The 26,715-nt window shown below is 38.5% G+C and overlaps 1 protein-coding gene across 1 annotated transcript in view; it reads right to left on the reverse strand.

The window, feature by feature from the left end:
• The window catches only part of FBN1 (fibrillin 1), a 226,294-nt gene that overhangs the window by 76,667 nt on the left and 122,912 nt on the right, over window positions 1-26,715 (reverse strand). Inside the window, exons 10-23 of the mRNA XM_045528600.1 lie at window positions 24,630-24,809; window positions 23,846-23,986; window positions 22,018-22,137; window positions 19,003-19,128; window positions 17,228-17,350; window positions 13,953-14,075; window positions 12,713-12,865; window positions 8,734-8,787; window positions 6,994-7,119; window positions 4,793-4,918; window positions 4,126-4,245; window positions 3,770-3,907; window positions 2,866-2,916; window positions 1,126-1,251 (exon numbers count right to left, since the gene is read on the reverse strand). Of these exons, the coding sequence (XP_045384556.1) occupies window positions 1,126-1,251; window positions 2,866-2,916; window positions 3,770-3,907; window positions 4,126-4,245; window positions 4,793-4,918; window positions 6,994-7,119; window positions 8,734-8,787; window positions 12,713-12,865; window positions 13,953-14,075; window positions 17,228-17,350; window positions 19,003-19,128; window positions 22,018-22,137; window positions 23,846-23,986; window positions 24,630-24,809 (1,707 nt within the window). The remainder of the gene's footprint in view (window positions 1-1,125; window positions 1,252-2,865; window positions 2,917-3,769; window positions 3,908-4,125; window positions 4,246-4,792; window positions 4,919-6,993; window positions 7,120-8,733; window positions 8,788-12,712; window positions 12,866-13,952; window positions 14,076-17,227; window positions 17,351-19,002; window positions 19,129-22,017; window positions 22,138-23,845; window positions 23,987-24,629; window positions 24,810-26,715) is intronic.

The raw sequence follows: 26,715 nt of genomic DNA on the forward strand, positions 1-26,715 counted from the left end.
AAACACTGAAGCACCTTTCAACTGAAGAACGTGGAAGAAGTTTCTCATTAAATACTGATCCCTCCTAAACAAACAAACTCTCTAAAACTCAAAATGGGATTAACTGACAACCTGAATTCCAGAAATACTCTAGGCTCTGAATCCCTCTTCTATTCCATACTACTTACACAAAAAAGCCTAAAGTTCTATATCTAAAGCTTTGTTAGCTCTAGTTTGTATGTGATCTAAATCACTTAACTGCATACCACTCTCTTAACCACCTACAGTGGTCTTCACTAAGGATACTCTTCAGAGTAACGTGGTTACAGATACCCAGTACAGCAGAACATTTCTAGAGTCATAGACTCAGAGAGCAGTGATCCAAGGGACATATTCCAGACAGTCAGAAGTCATAGTAGTAACACCAGAATAAGTCTGCCAGACCCCACAAGTATGACTGTGGGATCTCAAACTGCTGCCACCATGATCCCTTAGGGGCTTAGGACTTAGAGTCTAAGAACCCAGAGTTCTAGGCTCTGTGTCTAGACTCTTCCACACCACTGGAATAAAATGATTGGGCCTAAGGACCCCACCTGGGTTCTAGCAGTTGGCACGGAGAATCCTACCACAACTAGCAGCGACAATCACTCTGGGCTCCCTCAAGTTCACTCTTCAAGGCAGTGGCACCTTCACTCGTGATACCCACAGTGTGTCCTGCAAGGACCTGTCCTCTCGTCAACGGCAGACATGAGTAGAAGACATAGGCTACAGTTTCTAATTATGTGTAAATGTTGTTCTTCTTCCCACCACTCACCTTGTATTTTATAGCCCATGGCACACAGGGGCACATTTAAGAACTCTGGAATAATAACTGTGGTGGTAGTGATTTAAGGAATAGTTACATATCGGCAAACGACTAAAGTTTCTCCTCACTAACATGCTTTTATCACATGTTAGTGATAAAAAGCAAAGAGCTTGAGTTAGGAAGACTGTGGTCCAGGAAGCCATCACGGAACCTAATGGACAGGCTGAGTCTGGGGGTGTTTGTACTTTAAACCAAATGTCTGGCTAACTGAGTTTTGTTAACTGAGTTTCTAACAATCTTTAAGAAATGATTATTACAAAAATAATGAGCTCAGTATTTACCAAGGCAGATCCTTCCTGTGGCATCCAAAGTCATTCCACTGGGACACTGACACTTGAATGATCCCCTAGTGTTAACACATAGGCCATTTTTGCACACCCCTGGGAACACTTCACATTCATCTATATCTAAAAATAAAAGAAAAGCATGAAGTTAATATATCTTTATAATATCATTCTACCTTATTATGCTCATGGAGTCATAATTATTCTCCATTTTGAACCTGGTAAGTTCACAAAACTAGTTTGCCTCCAAATAGTTCAAGTAAGGTCTCTGGGATGTCTGAATAGCAATTAGACTGAGCCCTCCTTTTACCAAAGATATAAGAGTTTCTCTGTTGGTCTCAAGGAATAACTTTTGAGTTGTGGAGACAGACAGCTGGTGTGAGTTTTTGGGGACATCTCTGGTAGCTGTGGACATCTCAGGTAAGGTTGCCAGGGGCCATATAATTTGCTTTATGAGACCAGATATCAGGAAATAAATAGAGAAACAAAAACCTAGTCTTTCAAACTAGCAAAACAGAAACAGCTTGAAGGTGAGCATAGGAATAACTCCCACTGAGAAATATGTGGGCCAGTGAAGAGTCTCTTTCAAGAAGTGTTGAGAAGCCATCAGAAAGTGTGTAACTAATTCTATCTCAGCAATGGTCTCAGGCTGTTCTGTCAGTGCCTTGGTGGTGTCCCAGCTTGGGTTGAGGAAAGTCAAAAGATGCTCATGTTCACTTATTCATCATTGACCCAATCTCTCTCAAGTGTACCAGTCCCTCCCAGTTTGCTTAATGGAGAGCAATATGTTCTCTGCACTTAATTTGGAAAAATATTCACCATCAAGTTAATCCAAAGAAAGGCACTTACTTGCCAATGCCAAAAGAAAAAAAAAAAGGGAATATTAGCTAAGAAACTATGTCTCTATTTAGAAGAAATAACTCTCCAAGACAGGAATGCTAAAAAAAATATTTTAAATCTTTCCTTGTAAGAGAGATAAATAAATGGGGAGGGGGTAGAATCTACCTTTTTGGGTTCTTTTGCTGTAACAAGTTCTGGCCACTTGTATACTGAAATGTGCTGCTGAGGTCAGATAAGTTATTATATTAGCAGTGGATCTGGACCAGAGGAAGGCCAAAGGATTCAGTCATCATTTGGAAAGCAAGACCCTGGGTGGGGGTTGTAGTGTTCCTCTTTGTTTTAGCAGGGAAAAAACTTCATTTCATCCCACATATGGGACTAATTGCTGTTTTTAAAATTTTTCAGCTGCTGTGTCATGTCAGGTTGTGTTAGTCACCATGACCTATGTCTATCTGGGACTCTGTGAGAAAGAACTAAAGCAAACTGGAGAGAATCCACATAGACCTTCAGAAAAGAGGCAATGGAGTGCATCCTTCTAAATCATCCACGACCATGAAACAAATAAACAAAAAACCCCAGGGCAAACCAAGAGAAATGCAAATTTTACAGCCTCATCAAAAACTTCCTGTCTGTCTCCTCCTGATAGATAGCAGGTCAGCTGTGGTCAGCCTAAAACATTTTCAGCCACCCTGTCCTTTGGCCATAGTGATCTGACACTGGCAATAGCATAAGTATGCCTATGAAATTAACATCTGTTCTGTTCTGCAGTTCTTATTATTTTTTTTCTCTGCTATGTATTTCTCACTGTGAAGTTACATGACAGCTTTATCCAGTCCAAGCTAATATAAGCATTCTTTATGCATGAAAAATTTATGGTTTATAAATAATCAGAAATACCTTCACATTGTGTTCCTTTAATTCTTGAGTACCCTTTACCACAAATGGGATCTGTTAAAAAAAAAAAAAAACAAATTTAAGATAACAATATCCAGACTTTGTAGTTATGACATAGTATAAGAAACATGAGAGAGGACCTGGAACCTGAATTAGATTTTGTTGCTATGAATAAATATGAGATAACAAAGTATTTCTGAGACTGCATAGGTAAGGAAGAAGAATAATGAAATGTCTCCTCAAATAAAGCTCAATTCCTCTAAGATATCCTCAAAGACACAAAAGTACCCTATAGATCACACTCGGGTGAGAGCTAAGAGGTAAACTGAATACAGATTTCTCTCTTCGTATTATCCTGAAAACAGGAATCACACCATAGGATTACTGTCACATAAATACGGAAAACACAGTTTAGAATTTGGAGCTGTCATGCCCTGCAGCATTCACACTACATAAATTCACACATTTATATATTCAAACATTGAATCAACAAAACCCTGAAAAATTCTCTCAAACCTCAGCTTCCCAGCAGACTTAGAAGTTCACCAGAAATCGTTATGAAGTTTGGTCACGAATACTGGTTTCTTTACACCAATTAGCTTTTTGGAAGAGAATTTGTACCTGTAAAAAACCCAGGACCCCTAACCACGAGGTTCCCAAGAGAGCCAGTAGGAACTGGTGCTCCAGGGAAGCAGCACTAGCTGACCACATCACAGTGTGGTTACCGAAGCACATGAAATTATTGTCCTTGACACCTATTTCCCACTCAGCAGTATGTTTCATTGACGTCATCGGAAGTAAGTCTTTTAAAATTCCCATGTGACCCTAAATGAACACAGTACTAGGCTTCCCCCTTTTCTGCAGAGGTCAAAGGGTGCACAGGAGCCACAGCATGGGTTTCTCTTACCAACTTGGCACAGGGTGCACGGGCTCCCCCAGGCAGCACCAAGGGAGGAGCAGCACTGGGACTTCAAGGTGGCTCCGTTGATGTTGATCTCACACCGCCCGTTGATGACCGTCTGCCAGCAAGTGCCCTTGATGGTTTCTGCAGACAAGGAAATAATATTTAACAGATATTTAATAGAATCTACGTCAACAATCTAAACATGCACATTGGAATTACAGTAAGAATAGCACCATGAAACAAGCAATAATGATAGTTTTTAATGTTGTTTCATACTTAAACTCTTTTGCAGTAAAAGCTGACATTAAGGATAGCAGCATTGGTAAACATAGAAAAGTCATTCTAAGAAAGATAAATACCTATGCAGATGGTTTTTGTTGGATCCAAAGTACTTTCAGAAGAACATTCACAAATAAAAGAGCCCGGGCTGTTCTTGCAGACTCCATTAATGCAAGGACTTGATTCACATTCATCGATGTCTGAAACAAAAACAGGTCTACATTACTGCTAAAAGCTACTCTTGGGCTTAAATGAGTAGGCCTGAATTGCTACCACATATTGTTCATTAGATAGCAAAGCTGACCTAAATAGATTTTTCTAGACTAGATAGAATGCCAAAATAGTAATTGAGCATATCTCCACAGTATAGAATTCAGAACTTGACCGAATCTTTTTATTCAGAAAATCTGGAGCAAATGTAGATGTGATTTCTGAGTTATTAATTCAAATAGCATATATAATATTTTCTTAATGTATTAAACGATGGCAAATAAATGGCAGTTGAAAACGATTGCAAAATAAAACTTTTAAATGGCACTTAAGTGCAAAATAAATGGCAAATACAATGCCAATTGTAGGTAAATACCATCAGTGGTTACAAAGTGTGTACAAGTGCCATTTAGGACAACAGAATTTCAACTAAATTGGCATCACTGTCTAAAATACAGTGACTCTAATTTATTCATATGGTTTCCTAATGGCATTCCAAAAGGCAGCAAAGTACATAAGAACAAAAACATGGTTTACCTTCACAGGTTTTTAGGTCAGGTTTATATATAAATCCTTTGGGGCAGGTACAGACAAAACTTCCAGGAGTGTTTCTACATTGTCCATTGTCACAAAGGAGACTGTTCAGTACACATTCATTAATATCTGGAAAGTCAATGAAAACGAACATTTAAAAGAGTCCATCCTTTGCATGCAACTTTTTTGCTCTTTTAGGTTAGGTCTTTAAAGTCATACTAATATAATCGATTCAAGCAAAGAGGCAAAACTCCATACCATTGGTTTTTGCCTAAATTACCTCATTTTAGGAAAATAAGGGCTTGAACTGGTTATCTAAACGAGGTATTTACAAAGCCTACAGTCACCAGACACTATTTAATTCACTTCTTTCTTTAGCAGGAAAAAAAAAAAACCTGGATTTGCTGGAAATCATTAATCTTTATTTTATATAACTGCTTCACTGTGTCAGAATTAAGAGGACTAATCTTATTGATTTAAGGAACTAAATAAATATTTAGAAAGTGTGGTCCATCTTTGATATGTATGAGTTCCAGGATGGGCGTTTCTTCCTTATAATAATTTAAATTGTCTGCAGTTATGTTTATAAATATGAAGCAATCTGTAGAGTTTATACTTGTCATTGGGAACTTAGATTCATGATCCAGAGAGCTGAGGAAAACTCTTTGCTTTTAGCTGAATAATATGCCTGTCTGAAACAAAATCCAACTTTAAGGTACACATTACTTAGATAATTTTGGAAATGTAGAAATTATACAGTTTGTTATATTCCTTTAAGCTCAGTTACATCCCACAGCCCAGAAAACAGGCTAGAGCTTTGAAAGAAATTTTTTACACATTGAGAGATTCTAATTATTAATAGATCATCATTTGACAGTTATTAGCCCTAATATAAAGGATACACAAATTTAGCACTGGGAAACTACATGGTTCACAGCAGTAAATACACTTAAATCAGTAATATATTTATAAAGTACTTAAAATATGGAAAAATCAAGTATGAAGTGATATTATTATCTGAGCAAACAGCATGCTGAGAATTCTATCAAAATAATGTAAGGAATGCTAATGCTTCCCCAAAGGGTCCCCAGCACCAGAGGACATCGGATTGTAAAGTAAGAGAAATGACAAGTAAAATAGCTTGATGTCCAGGGATATATGAGGGTAGGAACTTTCTTCTCTTGGGTCAGAACAAATAGTTCTGATGGTTGGATGGAAGATAGCTCAGTCCAGCACTCAATAAGTAGTTGGTATTTACTAGATTATGTGTTGTGCTGAAAAAATGGAAGATTTTTTGTTTATTTCAATCTGCATCATCTCTGAATAATTACATGTTCCAAAAGTATAGACTAGTACCTTAGACCAGTACCTTCTAAAAATACCACCAACGGCAGCTGAGAGGAAGCTCCTAACCCTAAAGCCCTACATGGTTTTCAAGAAGTAAGAAATATATTTGAGGTCTCCTGTTTTATCTTAAAGCTTATTAATTTTCATCCTACTTCATAGAAGCATGTTTGCTTGTGTGTAAAAGATGTTTTGCCTCCACATTAAAATGATGCACCATCTTACATTTTGGTTTTAGTACCTCCTGACATATTCCCATGGGTATAAATATCCTGGTTTCTGAAGCTCAACTTCAGGGAACTTTAAGAAGTATGTCCCTACACTACAGAATGAGCAATGCATTTCAGAAAATACTAGTCTAAGAGTATGTTGAAGTAAAACCATTAGCACGGTTAGTGCCCATTTGACCATTTTCTTCCCAACCAAATGATTTATTTAGTTACTAGCTGGTACCTTCATTAAGAATTGTTAGAGTATCAAAAATGGTGTGTGTTAAGCTTAACAGAGCATTTAACACTGAAAATAAGTTGTTTTTTCTGGTTAAATCTAAGACATGCTTGTCTCAGTAAAAACAAGGATGATTTTGTAGCCACGTGAGAATGGTTCAGAATCTTTGAGTTTTATATATGTAAGGAGCTTCTCTTTTAAGGAGTGAATCTGATACATCATTATTCATAAAGTGTCAAGATTCAGTTGTGTAATTTTTGCAATAAAAACATGTATATGCCATGCCAACATCCAAAGTATAAAGCCTCCCTTTGCCCAGTCCTCTAAGCTACTCAAGAGCAGTCTTCTCCAGGTAACAAAAGGAAGAATTCATTAAGCATGAAATGTCTTAGGAAACAGGTAAAACTTCTTACCAACACAGTTTTTCCCAGTTGAATCTACTTCATATCCTGAATTGCATATGCATTTGTAGGTCCCACGAAGATTTTCACAAATTCCATTTGGGCAAATATCAGGATCTAAGGCACATTCATTTATATCTGCACCACAAAAAGTTTAAAATCAATTAACATTCTAAAATGAACACCAAATGAACTGTTAAAAACATAACATTACAATAAATGTAATGACCTAAGGACCCCTTGAATAAAAATAATAATTTAAAAAAAAAGGTTTCACTTGGAAGAGAATGCTTGATCCCTTTTTCTTACAGTAAGATATTCTGAGTCAAATCTTTCTTCCACTAGTCCCTAAGAAGAACTTGGCATCTGAGCTGGAACTACAAGATTACCAATCCTTAATCAAGCTGAAGGAGACCTCCCGGACGTCTCCTGGTCCAAGAACCAAGATGGAAAAGTTGATCAACTGCAGAGCTCAAGTCCCTATAACTGATCTTCCTATCACCAGCCCCTCCCTCTTCAATCTACCCCCCACACTGCCACTGTTCCTAACATCCTAGAAACAAGGTGACAATGTCATTCCCATGGTCAAACTTTGGGAGGTTCAATAATATCCTCAAGATTAAATTAAAATATAAATCCTTTGTTTATTTACTCCAAATTTCTCCCTCTTTCATGAACATACAATGCCCTCTTCACTCTGTCAGGAATGCCTGAAGCAGGCCTATTCATTGGCCAAAAGCCAGCTCAAACACCACATGCTCTGAAAACACCTCTGCTACTCTGCCCAGATGAGGCGGGGTTCTCCCTCTTCTGGGCTCTCACAGACTGAGGTGGGCTCTCCTAGGCAAGGGTGATACAGAATGACAATCGGTGAATGGGTAGTCTGAAATCCTGGTTGCCTGAAATCAGGGCTGACTTTTTTTGTTCTTCTCCAAGACCCTATCACAATTTATTTATTCCCCACTAACTCTTTATTCATTATAAATTTCCTTACTTCTTCTCATTCCTCCTCCAAATACCCTCTCCCATCTTCATTCAAACATAATGATGAAATTAATCGTGTTGAAGGAACTGACAATCAATTCAGCCAGTCCACGTTTCCCCCCAGAACTCTCTTGAAACAAAATGTTTAGCTTTATATTAATAAAAGAATCCCTTCTACCTTCTTCTCACCTATTTTTACACTTGTTCCAATTCTCCTTTTTAACTTTAATTCTTTCTATGGCACCAATATCTCCCTAGTTCTAACTCCTACACTTAAATATTTCATTCTCTTTCAACTCAATTAATTGCTGTCACTGCTTGTTAAAAAATATGATGGCTCTCTTTTGCCACCTTATAATGACGGTGCCCTTGACAGTTAAGAAATCATTCAGAATGTAGACGGATAATGGTTCACCCAGCCTATAATCCTGACTGTACTTGACAGTGAAAGATCCAAAGGAGGGTCAGGCTGCCCAGAGTGAGCAACCACTGCCATTATATCTCATCCACAGGCACCCTTCCACTGCCCTGGGAGGCCAGTCCCTTCAGTGGCCCAGCCCCACACCCACACCCAGAAATCCCAGAGCCCACTGTACCATGGCTGCTCTGCCTTTGGGGGTTTCTTGATGTCCAAGATACAGCATGCAGCGATGGCCAGAGAGGGAGTCAGGCCAGACTGGTGTAAAGGGACCAACCGGAAACCCACAGGAAGGCCTGATGCTGCCTCTGCATATGCTTAAGGTAGTAAATTTTGAAACAAATCCTTACCGCTGCCTGCTGATGTCATTCCTGGACCGCTGCTGCAGAGTGCCTGATATTCCGCTGCAATAAATTAACAGATAGTAAATGATTCCCCTGTTTGCAGAACAGGTCGATCCTGCCCTTGGCTTTGCACACATCATTTCCTCCAAAGTGAGTAGAACCCGATATAAAGTGGTAACGGAAAAGGAGGCATCTCCAGGGGGAGTCACCTTTAAAACAGGCTCCCATTTTAAAGGCTCCGCATCACCGAGGCAAACAACTTTTAAGTATACAGGCAAGCTACGGCAATTCCTTGTGCAAAGCACTTTCGGAAAAGGTGTTTTTCCTATAACTTGATTTTGTTCACCAGGGAATACTTTACACTTACAGTGAAATGTGCCTGTTAAAATGTGGTTTCTTAACTATTAATAAAACTTTCTCCCACCATCTTGGGAATAATTCTGTTTCTCAGTACTAGCTGTTTTTTCAGTATAATCAAGTTCTTAAAATTTCCTCATTTCTCTCTGCAAATTCTCTAGCCTCCCCTCACCAGAACAACAGAGTATTCACTCTTATGTTTAAGTGCATTTTTAAAGTTAATATTTATCAGAAAAATGCATTCATTCTCCATGACATATCCATAGGGAAAGTATTGCTTAATGCTAAAACTGTGAGATCTTATTGAAGAAATTGAGGCACACAGAATATGTTCCCAAATCTGTGAGGGAATCAGATTTCTATTTCTTAAAATTAATACAATACTTTTGCATACAATTCCAACAATGTTTAGATGAACGTAAGAGTGAATGATGAAAATGGAGAACTGGAATCACACTGAATCTGAGGAAAAGAAACTAAAGCGTCCCCTTAGCTGCCCAAGGTTCCTGGCAACCACAGTCTCATGGTCAAATGTGAATCATCTGCACTTAACTGGAAGGAGAACTGGATATTAGAGATGGGCTTTTTCGTAGAGACTGACTGCACCTCAACTGCTGAAGCAAATAGCTCTTATATTTGGCATGCTAGAGCACTGCATTCCTGATGACTGTGAATATAAATGAGTTATACAAACAAACAAAAAAAATCATTGTGTCTTCTAACAAATGTTAATTTGAGAAAAGCAGTGAAATCCCTTAATTTTTAAATCACTTTAAAAGGGGCCAAAACAGGAACCAGGGGGAAGGTGGCTGCCATTGTGTGTTTGAAAGCCAGGGGCTGGTAGTAAAAAGCAATTTGTCCCTTTCTATTTTGTTACATCAGCAATTAATTAAAATATTCATGAAATACTATAAGTAACACAACAAGAAAAACAAAATCATGCCAGTTTTGTAAAAAGCACTTTTACAGTTAATGGCAAATTAGCCGATGGTTGGCCTAAATGGAAGCGCATTACTGTCACCACTGTTTTCCATTTGGCCAGGATCTGGTACTAGACTATTCTCTGTAGTGAAGCCACATCAGCATGGCTTTAAATGCTGATGACAACGTTTATTGCTGGGGGTCTTGGGAGCAAGTCCTTTCCCTCTGTTAGTTTCCTCTTCTATAAATTGGAGATAATCATACCCATTCCACCTGGTAGTTCTGTGTAACTGTGCACAGCTCAAGCACTGAATTAGGGGTAGGTACTGCTGAGTTAACTGGGTGTAGTGCTAGGGAGACAGTGCTATGGAGGACACATGAGAAAATTCCCCAGAATGACACTCCTGTGGGTTTAACTGACCAGTTTCTGTGAGGAGCAAATACCACTGTCAGAAGGCTGAGGAGGCACGAGGGCTTGCCGAGCAGCGCCAATGAGCTTCAGGAGCCAGTGAGAAAAAGCTTCATGTATAGCTTGTTTGATGTACAGAGCTCAGAAAAGAATTTTAGATCTTGTATCATTGGAGTCTCTCACTCAACTGACCAAAATATACTTGTTTTGGGTATTTTCGGTACTTTTAAAAAAAATTCCCCCTCCCTCCTGAAATGAAGGATATCCCACATTTGGATCTTTCATGATTTGGCACTTTTATCCACCAGAGGTAGAGAAACCAAACTGAATAAAACCATTTCCACATGTGGACCTCTTCTGTGTAAATTCATTCAAATATAAAACAGAAGTTGGTGGAACTGGGCCTCAAATTTAACTCTCTTTAAGCTTTACTGCTGCTATGGTTTGAATGTGTCCTCCAAAATTCATGTGTGGGAAACTTAATCCCCAATGAAACAGTGCTGGGAGGTGGGGCCTCATGATTGGGTCATGAGGGCAGAGCCTTCATGAATGGGTTAATGTCGTTATCATGGGAGTGGGTTGGTTATCTCCAGAGTGGGCTTGTTATAAAAACAAGTTTGGTCCTCTCTTGCTTTCTTGCCCTTCACAGATCCCCCAAGAACTGTGAGATATAAATTTCTTTTCTTTATAAATTACTTAGTGGTATTGTTGCTGCAACACAAAATGGACTAAGACAGCTGCTTAAAGAAACTTCGTCTCTTTTGGTCATCTTTTTATAAACCCACATCATATCCTACGTAGCATGAGAATTCTTTGGAGATGTACTTGGTCCAGAGGAAAACGTAAAAGCAAAAAATTATATGCACCCAGGTTCCTGGATTCTAAGTCTTAGCTCTTCCACTCATTCAACATGTGAACAAATTACCTATAATCTTGTGTGCCAGTTTTCACCACGCTCACCTGTCTTGTAAATTCAAAGTATGTAAGAAAAGTAATTTGGAAAGTTAAAGTAACATACAAAAGGATGATATTAATAACATGCAACTATGAAGTTATATAGAAGTATCTTTGATAGAATGATATTTATATATAAAGTATTATAAACATATATTTAACTGATTAGTGATCACATATAAAATGATACACATATGAAGTGATAATTTGTATATTATTCATTGGGTGATGTACTCTGCCAGAACAAAGCTTGTTTTCTTTTAATTGGCACCCTTCATTTCTTTTAAAGTCTTCCATTTAACTTCAATTTTAATTTCTGTCATTTCAAAATACTATTATTTTAAAAATAGTAAATCTTTAAAAATTATGGGTTAATCTTTAATTCATTTTATTTAGGGCAGAAATAAACTGCCTGAATCTTACATGTAAACCAACCAATCAGAGCAACTTATTTTCAATATTAGGTCTAACTATATTTAGGGCATTAGTAGTCAACAGCCAAGCTACCTTAAAATTGTGCTCAAATACTGACAGTCTATTGTTTTAATTTCAATAAAATATTTTTACTTTACAAATAGAAATAATTTACAACTGGAGAGGACCTTCCTGATTATCTAAGGCAACTCATTTTGTAGATGAGAAGTCTAAGGATCCTTTTTCCATATTATTCTATTTTATAATTAAATTTATTAATGTAAGCCATCTCACATCCATTTGAAAATGGTGAGAAAAATTCCTAAATAAACAAAAATCCACAAAGAACTACCCGCCCCCGCCCCCCCCCCCCCCCCGGCCCTGCCAATTAAGTAACCTGTCTGCCTGTGGATGGGGAAGCAAATTCTGACTTGCCATCCAGCTCTCTTCTCACTGTGCCATGCCACCCCCACCAGAGAAAATGACTATTTTCCCTAAGGTTGATTAAAACCTTTTAAGAAAACCACAAATGACCTTCTGGCAAACTGTTGGAAATATGCAGGTAATCTGAAAATTATTTACTTTTATACTATTAAATTCTGCTTTTATAATAGTTCCTGCAAAATGCAAACATCAAACTACTTTAGAAAACAAGGCAAGTTGCATGTATTCCAAAAAGCATGAATATTATCGAGATGGGGGAGTTCGTTCATAGGGGAGGTACAAATGCACTCCCTATTCCAAATGATTGTGAGGATTGGATGAGTAACATGTGATTAGACACCAGCTAGCCTCTGACAAGATCCCAGGAAGGTGATGATATACCTAGAGAGCACAATGTAATCTTTCTTTGTGACTGCCATAAATACAAAGACCTCAGATCATGGCAGAAGGCTGGCAGCAGGAGGGCATCTCAGTGACATCACATACCTGAATTCTGTGCAGGACATGGCTGGCAAGGTTCCCCAAATGCATACTCGGTGCTGGCACAACAGCATTCAGATTTAGTAACAGCACCAAACAAGGGCTTGACACACTGGCCTCTCTTGTATCCGCCGTAGCATGTGCTCCGCATGTGTGTGTCTAAACAGGAAGAAGCATCTGTCATCACACTGTCACTTCAAACAATGAGAACCCCCAAGGTCAGAGTTGAAGCTGGCTTTATTTATCCACTGTCTCTGTTCTAACTCACAGAGAATGCCCCTGGTATTAGGGCTCAACAGAAAGAAAAAAAAAAAAATCCAAAAACAAGAAACAAAACACATTCAGCTTCCAAGAATTAGAAACCAATGCCCAGACTCCAGTTTTCTAGAGACTATCATGGTTTACCAAACTGTGACACTCTTAAGTGCTAGGATGATATCTCATTCATTTTTGTCTTCCCCAGGCCTGTGCAGAACAGGCACTTAATAAATGTTGAATGAAGGATGGATGAATGTTGAATCTCACACCATGCTAAATAAGACCTTTATTAGAAATGTGGCCTACCCCAAAATAAACATACAATTACTGAATGTCTGAATTAGGTGTACTTTCCAAAACAGAGAAAGTTTAATCTTTAAAAGGTTCATTATATAAATCTGTAGATGTTGGTCAACTAAGCAGTGTTATCTTTACCACCAGGGAGGGAGTTTCCAGCTATGCCCAATCCTTTCCCTATTCACAGGGTTTACTGAATACCTTTCTTGAAAATAATCTGGATAAAATTTGTATCCTTTTCCCAACAAGTCTCATACTTCTTATAAAGCTCCATAAAATTATCATCATACACGTTTCTAGAATATCTGCATTCTCTTTTGCTTTCTATACTACCCTTGGACATTCATTCTCTATTAAATTGTTTGAGATAATGAGCATATATAGGCCAATCTCAAAGGCCATTAATTATCAAGAAAGGAGGGCTAGAGAAAATTAAGGACAGCTATGGGATTAGGGAAGAAAAGGAGGAAGGAGAAGTGGGGATTTTCCTGCTTTTCATTTATCTCGGCACATCTTTCTATTCCTTAAATTAACAATGTTTTGAAGAAGAGAACTGACCCCTGTTGGTTTGTTGCTCCACAAATATTCATTATATCTTATCTGCTACAGCACAGTGCATTTGCTATTGGTGAGCTTTACTGACTGAGAGAGGGTGGGTCTCTATCATAGTCTGGCCAGGGCCTTTTCTTACCGACACACACACGTCCATCGAGACCCACGGCCAGGCCAGGGAAGCATTCACACCTGTAGGAGCCATCAGTGTTCACGCAGCGTCCATTCATGCAGATCCCAGGTGTTTCACACTCGTTAATGTCTGTGGCGGGGAAAGGCACTTATTAAAAATGAAGTGACATTTATCTAAAATCGTAACATATTTACAATCATGCTATAACACTTTGCTATAACACTTGAAAATGGGGAAGACAGAAAATATTAATAACATGCAGCATCAAAAAATAACAGCTCAATGAGATGCATTCTCATTTCCCTTGGAAAGAATAGTAACAAAATCAAGAGAGATCAACTATTACAGCTTATTACTTTTCCATGAAAAGATACTTTAATAATATTCTCCCAAGAGATTTTTTTTTAAATCCAAAATAATCACAAACGCAAAAACAGAATTGGAAGAAGAAGAAAAATAACTGCTAAGAGACAAAACTGCTAAGGTTTTGTGTCATGCATCACACTGTAGCTCTTCCAGGACTGCTAGAAATTTAACTTGATAATAAACTGCATCTTTGACTTGGGCAGGAAGCTTTTTCTTTGGCATTCATCACCCAGACTGGTGTCCATTCCATTATTACCCATGCCTTAGCTCTCTGGGACAAATGACCTAATATTAAGAGATGTACAACTAAACCCTTGAGGGAACATCATAGAAAAAGAACAGAAAATGATTACGGATAATTTTGGTGACCATTCTTGGCAAATAACAGCACTATAAGCAATCAGAACCCAACGAAGTCTTTCTTGAACATTACAAATATTTTATAGTTTTGTATATGTATACTTAGTGAGGTCTGGTAAAAAAAACTTTATTGGGCACATACTAATAATAGCAGTTTTTTTTCCCTTAATATAGGAAAGTAGAAAAGGTACCAAAATTGTGTTTCGGAAAACATAACACTTAGAAGCAAGTCATTTTATAACAACTCCTTTTATAATACACAACTAGTGTATTTCCTTTCTTCTGACCTTAAAAAGGCAAATTGAGAGTAAAACACCTTCGTGTTTTGCTTAGCTTGTGTTGTCTGGCACAAAATATATTCGAGTGGTCCAAGATTCCGTGTACAGACCATATTTAAAACGGCATTTATATTTAAATACATGAACTCAAATTGGTTCGGTTACTCTGGAGATCTTTTTGTTCAAGTTGAAACATACAGTAGAACAGTGGCGACTACAGCCTGACAGGTAACAGGAAGGCTTTTTAATGGGGACAGAGACGTAATGTAGATCCAGAGGAACATAACATTGCTTAAGATCAGTGGCCTCCACTTTCAGAGAGTGATCAGAGAGGACGGGTTGTTCATCAGATGAATTAATTGTAGAAATTAAATTAGCATTGTTGATTCAGCTTTGCACAGTCACATCTTTGTGGGATCAGAACTAAGTGCTCAGTGCTAAGAGAAAATCTTACCTAATAGCTTACAGAGGGAAATCATGCAAAGGAAGAAATTCAGCATACAAGTGATTATTTTCTTTCTTTTTTCCTTTAGTCTTATCATAATGTGTATTCTATACTCTATACACTAGGAGAAAGAAGACATGGGTAGTAACATGGAGCTAGGAAGCCTTTTTACTCTCTCTTTCTCTCTGATCATTAAGAATGCTAAACTTAGAGCAAACCATTCAAATCATCAGCACTTTCAAATGAATAGAACAATCCATTTATTGATAAGATACTATCTCACTGGTTGGGAATGGTTGCCAAACCTAATTTCATCTATGAGGTCATAATGTCTTCTGGGATAGCATTATCTATTGGCCATAGTTAACTCTGAGAGGCTGCAGCCTGGGTCACCAGCAGCCTATAGGCACTGAAAGTAAATCTTCGTGTACTCTGTGCATTGACAAGAAGAGTATGTGTTCTTGCAGAAGGTCTGCTCACAAAGGGGCTTTCACATTTCCTTCTATTATTTTGTTTGGAAGTCTAACTCCAAATATTCCAGCAATCATTCCCTTCCCCTTTCTTTTTTCCTTGTACAGTTTTTAATTTGCACAATACGGTACTTTGTTTTATGCTGTCTTACATTATAGAATATTTCCACGTGTTAATCCTATCTTCCCATATAAGTTCCTCCCAGCACAGGGGTTAAAAGGATAGAGACCATTTTCCTACTTCAAATTTGAAAAACTGTTTTCTCTTACTGCAAAAACAGATTTGCACAATATTAAGAGCCATTGATGTGAAGGTCATAGAGAATGTAGGTAAACAAGCAAAGGCTAGAAGTTCTTTCAAGCCTGGAGAAAATGCACATCTTGCCAAGGACTTAGTACAAGGCTTTCTTCCATAACACGCTTACCAAAGTCGTCCTCCAGGGCCACTCAGAGAAGAGGCACCATAGGACTTTATCCTGCTTTCTCACCTTGAATAGCTTGACTCTCTACACTTCTGCATCTGAAACTATGAACAGAGGCTCTGAGTACAGCATTTTAGCAAATTTTCTGGACCTGTTTTGAGTATAAGGTTCTTTGAGAAGTCTGGTTCCAACTCAGATCTTGGACCCAAGTATAGTAATCACTGATCTTTGACTATGTTAAGGCAGGAAACACTAAGCACAAATTTATCTCTGATGACTTTTCTTAGGACCCCAATTTTGAACAGGATAAATAAAAATCCTTATATGTGCTTCAATTTCTGGAGTAATGAGATTATTTCAAAAGTGATCAAGCTAAACAATGGCTCTTGGTGTGTTTTTTTCTTCTGCTTAATCCCATTTTCCTTTTTGCTTATATACCTTGAGGACACCTAAATAAACTGTCCATGAAAAATTTTTCATTTCTTAGGATACCTGGAGGGAATCACAAAGAAGAGATCATGGCAAATAAAAGTCTACAATATTCTATCCAAGTAAAGGTGTAAGATGTGGCAAATGACAGCCACGGGGAAGCCTGACTGCCCTTATTCCCCAACTGGAAAGAAAGGCTGAACTCAGCTTCCTTAGAAAGATGCCCACATCTGCTGGAAGCCCAGATGGCAGTCTGGCTTATTTATTTGCTACATAGCCTTTCGGGCTCCTTTGGAAGACCTCAAATACCCTTTTTGAAATGAGAACAGCCTTCTGGGTGTAAACTGTAGCTCTTAGGATGGCTGGACTTAAGTTCCCAGTCAGGTTTCCCAAACCAGAATTAGGTGTACTTTAAATGGGGAGAATCAGCAAGGAAAGGTCGTACCTGTAAACAATGCAGAGAGGAGGAAAAGCAGGCAAAGAACATGATTGAGGGTTTTATAACACAAACCTTTGCAGTAACGCCCATCTGATGCCAGCTGGAACCCAGGTTTGCAAATACATTTAAAACTGCCATCTTCATTAATACACATTCCATTAAGGCACATGTTCCTTATGCTGCATTCATCCATATCTGAAAAATTAAAAAATACATTTTCTTATGACCAGAAAAGTAAATTTACAAAGGAAGCCAACCTAGATGAATTTAATTCTGCTTCCTCACATTTCTTTCATTTTTGATTATTATATCCCAAGGCTACTTTTCATCCAAATTATATCATACAAGAAAAGGGGACATATGAAATACATAGCTCATAAGTTCTTGAATTTTGACATGTGCATGTAAACTGTAGGGCTAGATTTATATGTATGATATTCATGATATATGAAATTTGATTCGATAGGCATTATCACAATTCTTTTTAGGAATAGCAGTTTACAAACTTGAAAGTGTGTTAATAGCCTAGCGAGCATATTTATTTCACCGATTCACATTACTTCTAATACTCTGAAAATGAAAATAAAATAAAAGCTAAGACTAATGGAATCTGAAATGTATTTAGTCCTCATCCTAATTTTTTTAAAAGTAGAAACTAGAAGATGGCTTGTAGTTTGAAGCAATTTTAAATAGGAGTAGGAAAAAAATGGATTTTTAAAATGCAAGACTTCACTATGGATTATAGCTGTGTCATCTAACCTTTAGGGTCCCTTTATCATAGGCACAGTTCTTTAAATTCATCAATATGTCACTTTATTTAATATTAGAGCTGTCTAGGGAGGCACTTGCTCTTTTGGACATGATGTGTTTTCACTTACAGGATTTAGAAAGACCAAAGTAATTTATCATACTTCTTTTCTGTTTTTTAGAGTTGGAGTCTTGCTATGCTGCCCAGGCTGGAATGAAGCACCTATTCACAGGCACTGTTAGGCACATTACAACCTCAAACTCCTCAGTTCAAGGGATCTTCCTGCCTCAGCCTCCCAAGTAGCTGGGCCTACAGGGATTTTTTTTCTTTTTCTTGACAGGATTCTACCCCAATGGGGAATTTTGGCATTAAGTCTTTGAATTAAATCACTGAGATAATACTCTGCCAAAAATGTTTCTAAGAATAATTTTGAAATTCTTTTAACGTATGAATAGATTCTTGGGATATTTCCAAAGACACTGGGAATCACGATAAGGAGCATTCTTCGTTTTCTGCTAAAGGTCTATGAGGTGGAAACTCATCAATTACAGCCATATTTTTTTCTATTCAGGAAAAAATGGCAGGGGGGAAAAATGTTTACAGTAGCCCAATTTGAAATGAGGTGATTAGTCCAAGAGGCAATATTAAAGGCTGGCTCTCGACAGTTAATGTTTCTTTCAAACAAATTCTGCATTTTCAGATACTGATTAGTAGTATTTTATCACCAGGCAGACACTTTAAACAAAAGAATTATAAATGACTAGAGAATATATGGGTGTAGGTATGTCCAATTTTTAAAAATGTACAAATTCTGATTTATTAAATTAGAAAGTAATGATTTAAGCTGCAAAAAATTTCATCATTACCAAGGATTTTTAAATGGCATGCTCTCCTAGTATACTAAAATGTTGTTTTACTCTCACAAATGTGAACTGGGACATGAACGGTGTGGAACATTAGGCTTGCCTCCCAGATAAAACACCTGAAACATATTTGATAGTTTTACCTTATACTCAATATTTGGCTTGATCTTGTTAAAGACCTCTGATGTTGAAACTGCAATCAGAGAAGAGGAATAACATTATTATACTGTTATTACCTTCACAGTTCTTCCCATCACGCGTAACGTGAAAGCCAGCATTGCACACACAGTGGAAACTGCCGTCTGTGTTGATGCAGCGTCCGTTATTGCAGATCCGGCCATTCTGTAAACATTCATCAATGTCTAAAATCAAAGTTAAAAACGAAGACATACCTTTATTTAGGGAATTTAAAATGATTTTATTTCCCCCTTCCTCCATTTCTAAACTCATGATGGTAGCCTTGGGTTTTAATTACTTAATATTAATAATATGCTTCAACATAAATTGGGTATCAAATAATATGACATTTATAGTTATCAGAGATGGAAATACAAATGACAGAAAAAAATACATACATAATCACATCAAATCTAACTCTAATTTGTAATAAGACTCCTTAAATCTCAAGTCTGTAAACAAAATGGATTCTTCTTCACCACTTTCCTAGCTAATTTATCGAGCCAGTACATATCGTTATTTATACCGAACTTTGGCTGGCATCTTTAAACTCATGATTAAAAAAGGCAGAACGTAGAACTCTATCACAACAATAAAACATAAATGCTATTTTTTAAAGAAATCATTCAATTCTGTGCCTGAAAACTATCAATCATATAACTCTGAAATATCTACCTTCCTTATGACAATTCTGGTCCAAGTACAGTTTTATTGCTTATATATTCTTAGTCTTTTTAAAAATAACTTTATGAGTATTCTATCTACCAAATAAAATATCGGTACTGTGAGGGGGGTATTTCCTCCTTTTTTCTATTGTGCGTAATATTATCCCAAAGTACATACACTAGAGCTTGGTCTGTGGTAAAAATGACAATAACTCAGCCTGTTTCTTATCTCCCATTTAAAGATTCATAATCAACCCAGAGTAGACAACATGGTTCCCTGGATTATTTGTTTCCCTCAGTTTCTAGAAGCTACAACCCGGGATGAACATCAAAGAGGATGAACACAAACTGCCTTGTCTACACTGCATCCAATCATTTCCAGGGTTTATTTTCCCGGAAGATAGGGACCAGGAAACTGTGTTGAGCTGGATGGGAGCAGACCTATCTGTGCAGTGCTGAGGCCACATCTGCCAGAGTAGAAGCGCCCTAAACACCCTCTGGACAACAAGAATGTGCATTCACAGCCTGTCGGTTATTCTGACTGTCTACCCTGCGTCTGCACGGTGTCTTGTGGTTGACCCTCAGACGCACTTTCTTTCTGGGCAGATCCTGCAGTGGTTTCCACACGAGTCATTGGACTAGCTGAGGCAGTCTGGGCTTTTCTTCTGTCTGATCTTTGTGCCAACAACCTACGATCTTTTTTCTCTCTCATTTATTTCTTAATCCTTGGTAAAATCGGGCTGGCTCCACACTCCAAAAAAATGGTAAAAGTCACATATTCTTGAGCAGACTTTTTTTTTTAGGATCCTATAATTTTTGAGGCCCAAAGTTAAAATAAACAGAATAAAGGGTTCATTTTTTTCTCTCCTCGCCAACTGCAGAATGCCATGGGGCTCCCCCTCGCCTTATAAGACGGATGAGAAGCTTGCCATTCCAAGTTCTCTACTGTGGTTCTGTCTATCTCGCTATCCCATCTGTTCAACCCTTCAAATGCTGCTTCTCAGCTAAGTACACAGCCCTTTGGACCATTCTGTGACAACTTTCATCTACAAAATAACGTGAGCATGTTCTCAAAGTCTTAAGTTGAGGATGAGCTTAGCACTCGCTCTTTCAGAAGACAGTGCTAGAGCATTCAGGTCATCCTTAGTCTCTAGTAAAGCTCAGACTGATGACAACCACATATATTTACAGTGGCTGGACCTTGCCGCAGTTGAGGACTCTCAATAATCACTTCTCTTTGCTTATATCTGGACATTGATTTCATCTTATTTTCTACTATTGAAAAATGCCTAGTGCACTATTTGTACATGTTAATTATTTTAAACAATAGTTATAATATTAAGATGGTTCTCAACTCAGTTAAATATTCAGCCTGTCCATATTCATAATTCAGTAGGACATAGAAATATTAGCAATTTGTAAGGCCATGTTCCATTTATTTCTGCTCAAAATTGTCATTTATAAGTACTGTGCTCTATGGCATGGATGGCAAGAAATCCCTAAGAACCAAATTCTAAGATTCTGAAACCAGTTTACTGATAAAAATGAAAACTTGTATATATTTTCAATTCACATACTCTTATGAATGGCTGCCAATTTTTTAAGTGATAATAAACCTCTCTACCTTTCCTTGTATTAAATTTAAAGAGTGCTTGTTTATTTTTATCTGGCTTTACTGCATCAGTGATACAGTTTATTTTGTGCCAAGTTTATAGCTATCGAGGTAGATACTTGGGTTCCCTAAGGGTGAGTAGTATATCTTACTTATTTCTGTTTTAGAAACTTAGTACATAAGTCATTTAAAAAAGGAATATCGGATGGCTTAATAAATTAATTAATAATGGGAAATTTTTATGATGGGATATTTATAGCAGTGTTTCTCAAATTTTAATGTGCATACAGATCACCAGGGGACTTCATAATGCAGATTCTGACTCAGTAGGTCTCAGTGGGACCTGAGAGTCTGCATTTCCAACCAGTTCCCAGATGCTATTGCTGCTGACCACATTAACAAGCAGCAAGGACTTAGAGGTGACTTCCTTATCCTTTGGACCTTTCCATTAAGAAATTAACTGCATATAATTTCACCTGAAACTTTTCTCAGTTTCTGTGTTATAAAGGACAATCCTGCTCTTGACCTCTCAGATGAAAATTTAATAGGCAATAGTGATGAGACAAAAGAGTACTGAAAATAAGATATTCCTGCAGGCACAGAAGCATCTTTTAAAATCATTTGAACGTTTGCTAGATTTTATGACACTGTCCTTCAGAGTGACAATTTTTGGATTAAATGCAAAAAACAATGGGACTGTATTTGCCTCTTCTGACAAGGGCTAAGCTCCACTGAACTCCTCTGAAGCCAACCCCCCGTTTAGCACACATGCCCCACATTCCACGCCAGGGCCATACCTCGGCACTCCGTCCGCGTGAGTGTGCTCTGATACCCCACTCGGCACTGACAGGTGTACGATCCCTGGTTATTAATACACTCACCGCCGGCGCAAGGGTTTTTCTCACATTCATCAACATCTGCAAAGCACAGTACATTTTAGTGAGAAATTAGCAATCGCTCATAATTCTAAGACTTTACTGGTTTCTTTCACATGTATAAAGAATTTTCCTTTTAAGAAGTACATAGCATGATAAAAGGATCGTTTATCTTTCCATTACAATACCCCAAGTCACTAGCCATTTGAAGACCTGTTGAGCAGTTAAAGTATATTATTTTCACATGTCATTTTTCAGAGAAAAATTCCAAACACATAGCAACTTGACACTCCAAGCTAATAAACATTCTCTTTTCCTTGAGTCTGGCCTAAAAGAATCAAATAGACTAACATTTCAGAAGTGGCTTCTGGATAAGATTCTGAGTATATCTTGAAGCTCTATTTTTTCCAACGAAAAGAAGACCTAACCATATCTAAGCATCCCCTGCTGACTTCCAGTGAGAACATTAGAACAAAACACGAAGCCCCTGTCATTTAAAGGGCAGTGTTCTCACCCACCATCGTGTCCGCCCCACCCCCAGATGTCCTCAGCACACAGGCTCCCACTAGTGTCACAGTTGCTTAGAGTTATCAGATGCTTAGGCAGAAACTGGTTTATCACCCCCCTATTTGTAAAGATGAGGAACCTGCAGCTTGGCCAAGGTAACCACCCCACGTGTCCACATGCTTCTTAGCGGCAGATGCAGTTCTGCCCTCACGCTCCCCAACCCTGAGCCGGATGTTGCTCTTCTGCCCAGCTCTGGAAGGCGTGTTCATACCACCAGGAAACTAAATATCACAGCTTGGGAAAACAAGAACAACTCAGTTTTGACTGATTCATAATTATAGAATTGGAATTTGCAACAGAACTAAGAGGTGCATTTATTAAAAAAAAAAAAAAAAGTAGATGGCAACCGGGTGTTCTTATCCCATCCAACAAACTGATTATTCTTGTGTTACAATTCCTCCCTCCATCGCCTTAAATGCCTCAGCAGCAATTTAAAGTTTCTCTCTTCAGTTTTTAATGAGTAACCAGAGAGAGGCGGTAAGTTACCCATTTAAATTAGTAAAATGTGAACAATTTCATAATTTGGGAATATTTTTAATGCTTTCTTTTAATGGCCAGTCTTTTGGCAGGATGACTTAAGTTGGAGTTACCAGCAATGACTTGAATATATTTTACAATGGAACTTAAAAGTCACTGTAGTAGGCAGAACAATGGCCACCAAATAGCTTCATGTACTAAATTCCCAGAAACCGTGAACGTGTTACATGGCAAAGGGGAATTAAAAGTTGCAGACGGAATTAAGGTGGCTAATCAGCTGACCTCAAGATGGGGAGGGTCTCGGAGTATACAGGTGGCCCAATAAAATCACAAAGATCCTTAAAAGAGGAAAAGGGAATTGGAAGAGAGAACCAGAGAGTCAGAGAGAGGTTTGAGGATGCTACACTGCTGGCTTTGAAGACGGAGGAAGGGGCCATGAGCACTCAGCCACTAGCAGTTGGAAAAGGCGAGGAAGTGGACTATGCTCTAGAGCCTCCAGAAGGAACACAGCCCTGCCAACCCCCGGATGTTAGCCCAGTAAGACCTGCATTGGATTTCTAAGCTATAGAACTGAAAGGTAATAAATTTGTATTGCGTCAAGCCACTACGTTTGAGGTAATCTGCTACAGCAGCAACAGAAAACCAACACAGTCGTGGAACAGAATTACAACAGCCCCTTGCTGCCAACCAAAGATGGATCACATACCGATACACTCCCCACGGAGGTCCAGCTGGAATCCTTTGTTGCACTCGCACCGGTAGCTCCCCGGAGTTGGAATGCAGCGCCCATTCTGACAGAGATAGCGGACCAACTGGCAGTAATCAGTGACATTGACTGGTAGCACCCCTAGAACAACATTAAACCCCATTAAAATTATTTTGACCATGGCTCCTTTCACCAGGACTTTATCTGGCAATGATGGACAAGACACTGAATCAGGAAGGAGGACACTCTTTGGGCAAAGGTCGTCTGGTGACAACAGAGGCTATTTCCACCCTGCCAACAGAGATGGCACTTGCACAGGGAAGCATGCAGCCCGGCTGCAGCCTGCACCTCTGCCTGCTTCTCCCTGCTCCATCCACCACCTCAGTCTCAAGCCTCCAGTTTGGGGAAATAACAAAAGCAGAGAGATACCGGTATTGAATTTTTTACAAAATTGCTTTGCAAGCTATATAACCCAAAGTATAATTTTATTTCTCCTCTTTAATTAATCCTGTGAATCAGATTTAAATCTCTCCTGTAACTCTCCCACAGTTGGTTGAAAACATCCATAACAAAAGTGCATTACCCTCTGGAGAATATGAAAGGAAGCCTCTCATTTTTCTCTATGCAGTAGGAAAACTGAGAAACGTAAATATAACATTACTTAAACTAAAAAATTGAATCTAATAACTGGCAAACTTACTTAACGACTGAAGCAGCATAAATAAACAAAAAAATTAACCTGAGTAATGCAAGAAAAATAACTAGATGACTTCTGAATTCTTACTTGGTGGTTCCCGAGATGGATACGGATATTCCACTGGTGGTTGAGGGATCGGAATTTGAGGTCCAGGAGGAAAGCCAGGAGGAACAGGGAGAACTGGAGGAATGGGGCCCAGGGGTGGGGGAGGATATTCTGGTCTCCCAGGAAGTACCATGGGGACAGAGCACAGCTTGTTGAAATCCTCTGGAAAAACACAATACAACATAACACAACAGCTGAGCTGTAGCTTATCAGTCATCCTTACTTTTAAAAAAAAATTTTAAATACAATTGATCTTCAAACCACATAGGTCAACTGGGGAAAAGGAAAGAACCAACTGACTTCATTCTCATTTTTAATACCTACAGCAGCAACCATTCTGGAACAATAAATCAAACCCAAAACAAACTTCCCCAGAGTGTGTACCACATCACCTGCCCCTCCCAAAACCTAGGAAGTCTTTACTTGTACAAAAATTCACCTCTCAGAAAACATAAGACGCTCCTTTTTCCATCCAGTCCCACCTGTGGATCCCACAGGGCCCTCCAGAGCACACACTAAAAAGCTTGGATGTTATCTTATATGCAATGCAAAACCACTGGAGGTCTTCAGCAGGGACAGGGCATGATCAGATGACCATTTTCAGAAGATCCCTCTTCTTGACACAGGGGGAATGTACTGCAGGGAGCAAGGCGGTTGCAGAAAACCCAGGGTGAGATAATGATGGCTGGACAGGGAGGCAGTCATGAGATGGAATAGAAGTGGACAAATCTGAAGCATATTTTAGAGATAAATGGGCAATGCTTGGTGAAGGAGTAAATGTGGGAGCTGAGGAAACAAGAAATCAAGAATGACTTCTAGTTGTCTGTTTGAGCAACTGGGTGAATGCTGGTGCCCTTGCCTAGATGGGCAAAGTTGTGGTGGGGGCAGGTTTAGTGGGTAGTAGCCAAGTTCTATTTTGAACACATGATTTTTGAGATAGCAGACATCCAAATGGAGATATCACAGAGCAATAATACAAGAGTCTGCAACCTAAGGGAGGAATCAGGGCTGCATGTAAGTTTTGGAGTCATCAGTAGCGAGGTGGTATGTAAAGCCACGGGGATGGATGAGCTCATGTAAGAAAGGTGTGGAAGTCAAAGAGAAGCAAGTCCAGAGACAGGGCCTGAGGAATACAGATTTGTAAAAGACAATAAAATAGATGGAGAAGTGGTCTACAGGGGAGGAGAAATACCAGGGGGTGCTGGGTCTGGTGTTAATGCTGCACTGTCATCCTTGCAGTGAGTACACCCTGACTTAACCATGGTTCCCTATGATTGCACATTTTTAGGATGATTACTATTTTTCATAATACCAGGTCTTTATTAGAATAAATCATCTTTAGGTTTGTGACAATTTTTTTTTCTGAGCTTCCAAAATGGTGTTCTCAAGCAGTATCCAGGTTTCCAGGGATGTATTTATTTTATTCATTCTAATGTCTCCTACAAATAGCCATATTTTGTCATAGTTCCCTTCTATAAGTAAACTATGTGATTTTTAAATTTCTTTTTTTTTCCTCTCTTGCCACAATGTTGGTGGTCATTTTATTATCACATTTACACAGCGATTTTCCCATAGATAACTTTCTATGCTAGTTTCAGCCATTAATAGAAATTAGGCTACTATTTTTCTTTTCCTTATTTACTAAAATTTAACTTATTTTAAGATGGTAATATGTCTTACTGAAATATATTTAATATTTATATTTCAACCTCATGGGACATTCTGCCAATTTACATGTGGCTGAATATGCCTAGCTAGCACAAACCCTTTTGATATTTTCTAGTCCATTTCTAAAACTTCTTCAATCATCTTTGACATTTCCAACTCAGGCCAAGTTTGTGTTGTTATGTTTTCAGAGAATTCTATTATAGCATTTTATTTATTATCCAGCTGGAGTTTCGACTCACAGAGATTCTGTAGTACTTGACTGTATTTGGAAAGGAGTTAGGTACTGTTCATGCTTCCACAACTCAGGATGCCACAGTCCCTTCTGTCAAACAACAGTGATTCTTCCTACAGAGTCACCATCTGGGTGTGCCATATCCATCACTTCCTGGGCGCCTGCTTC

This window comes from Lemur catta, chromosome 1 (genome assembly GCF_020740605.2).
Source record: "Lemur catta isolate mLemCat1 chromosome 1, mLemCat1.pri, whole genome shotgun sequence".
Taxonomy (NCBI): domain Eukaryota; kingdom Metazoa; phylum Chordata; class Mammalia; order Primates; family Lemuridae; genus Lemur; species Lemur catta.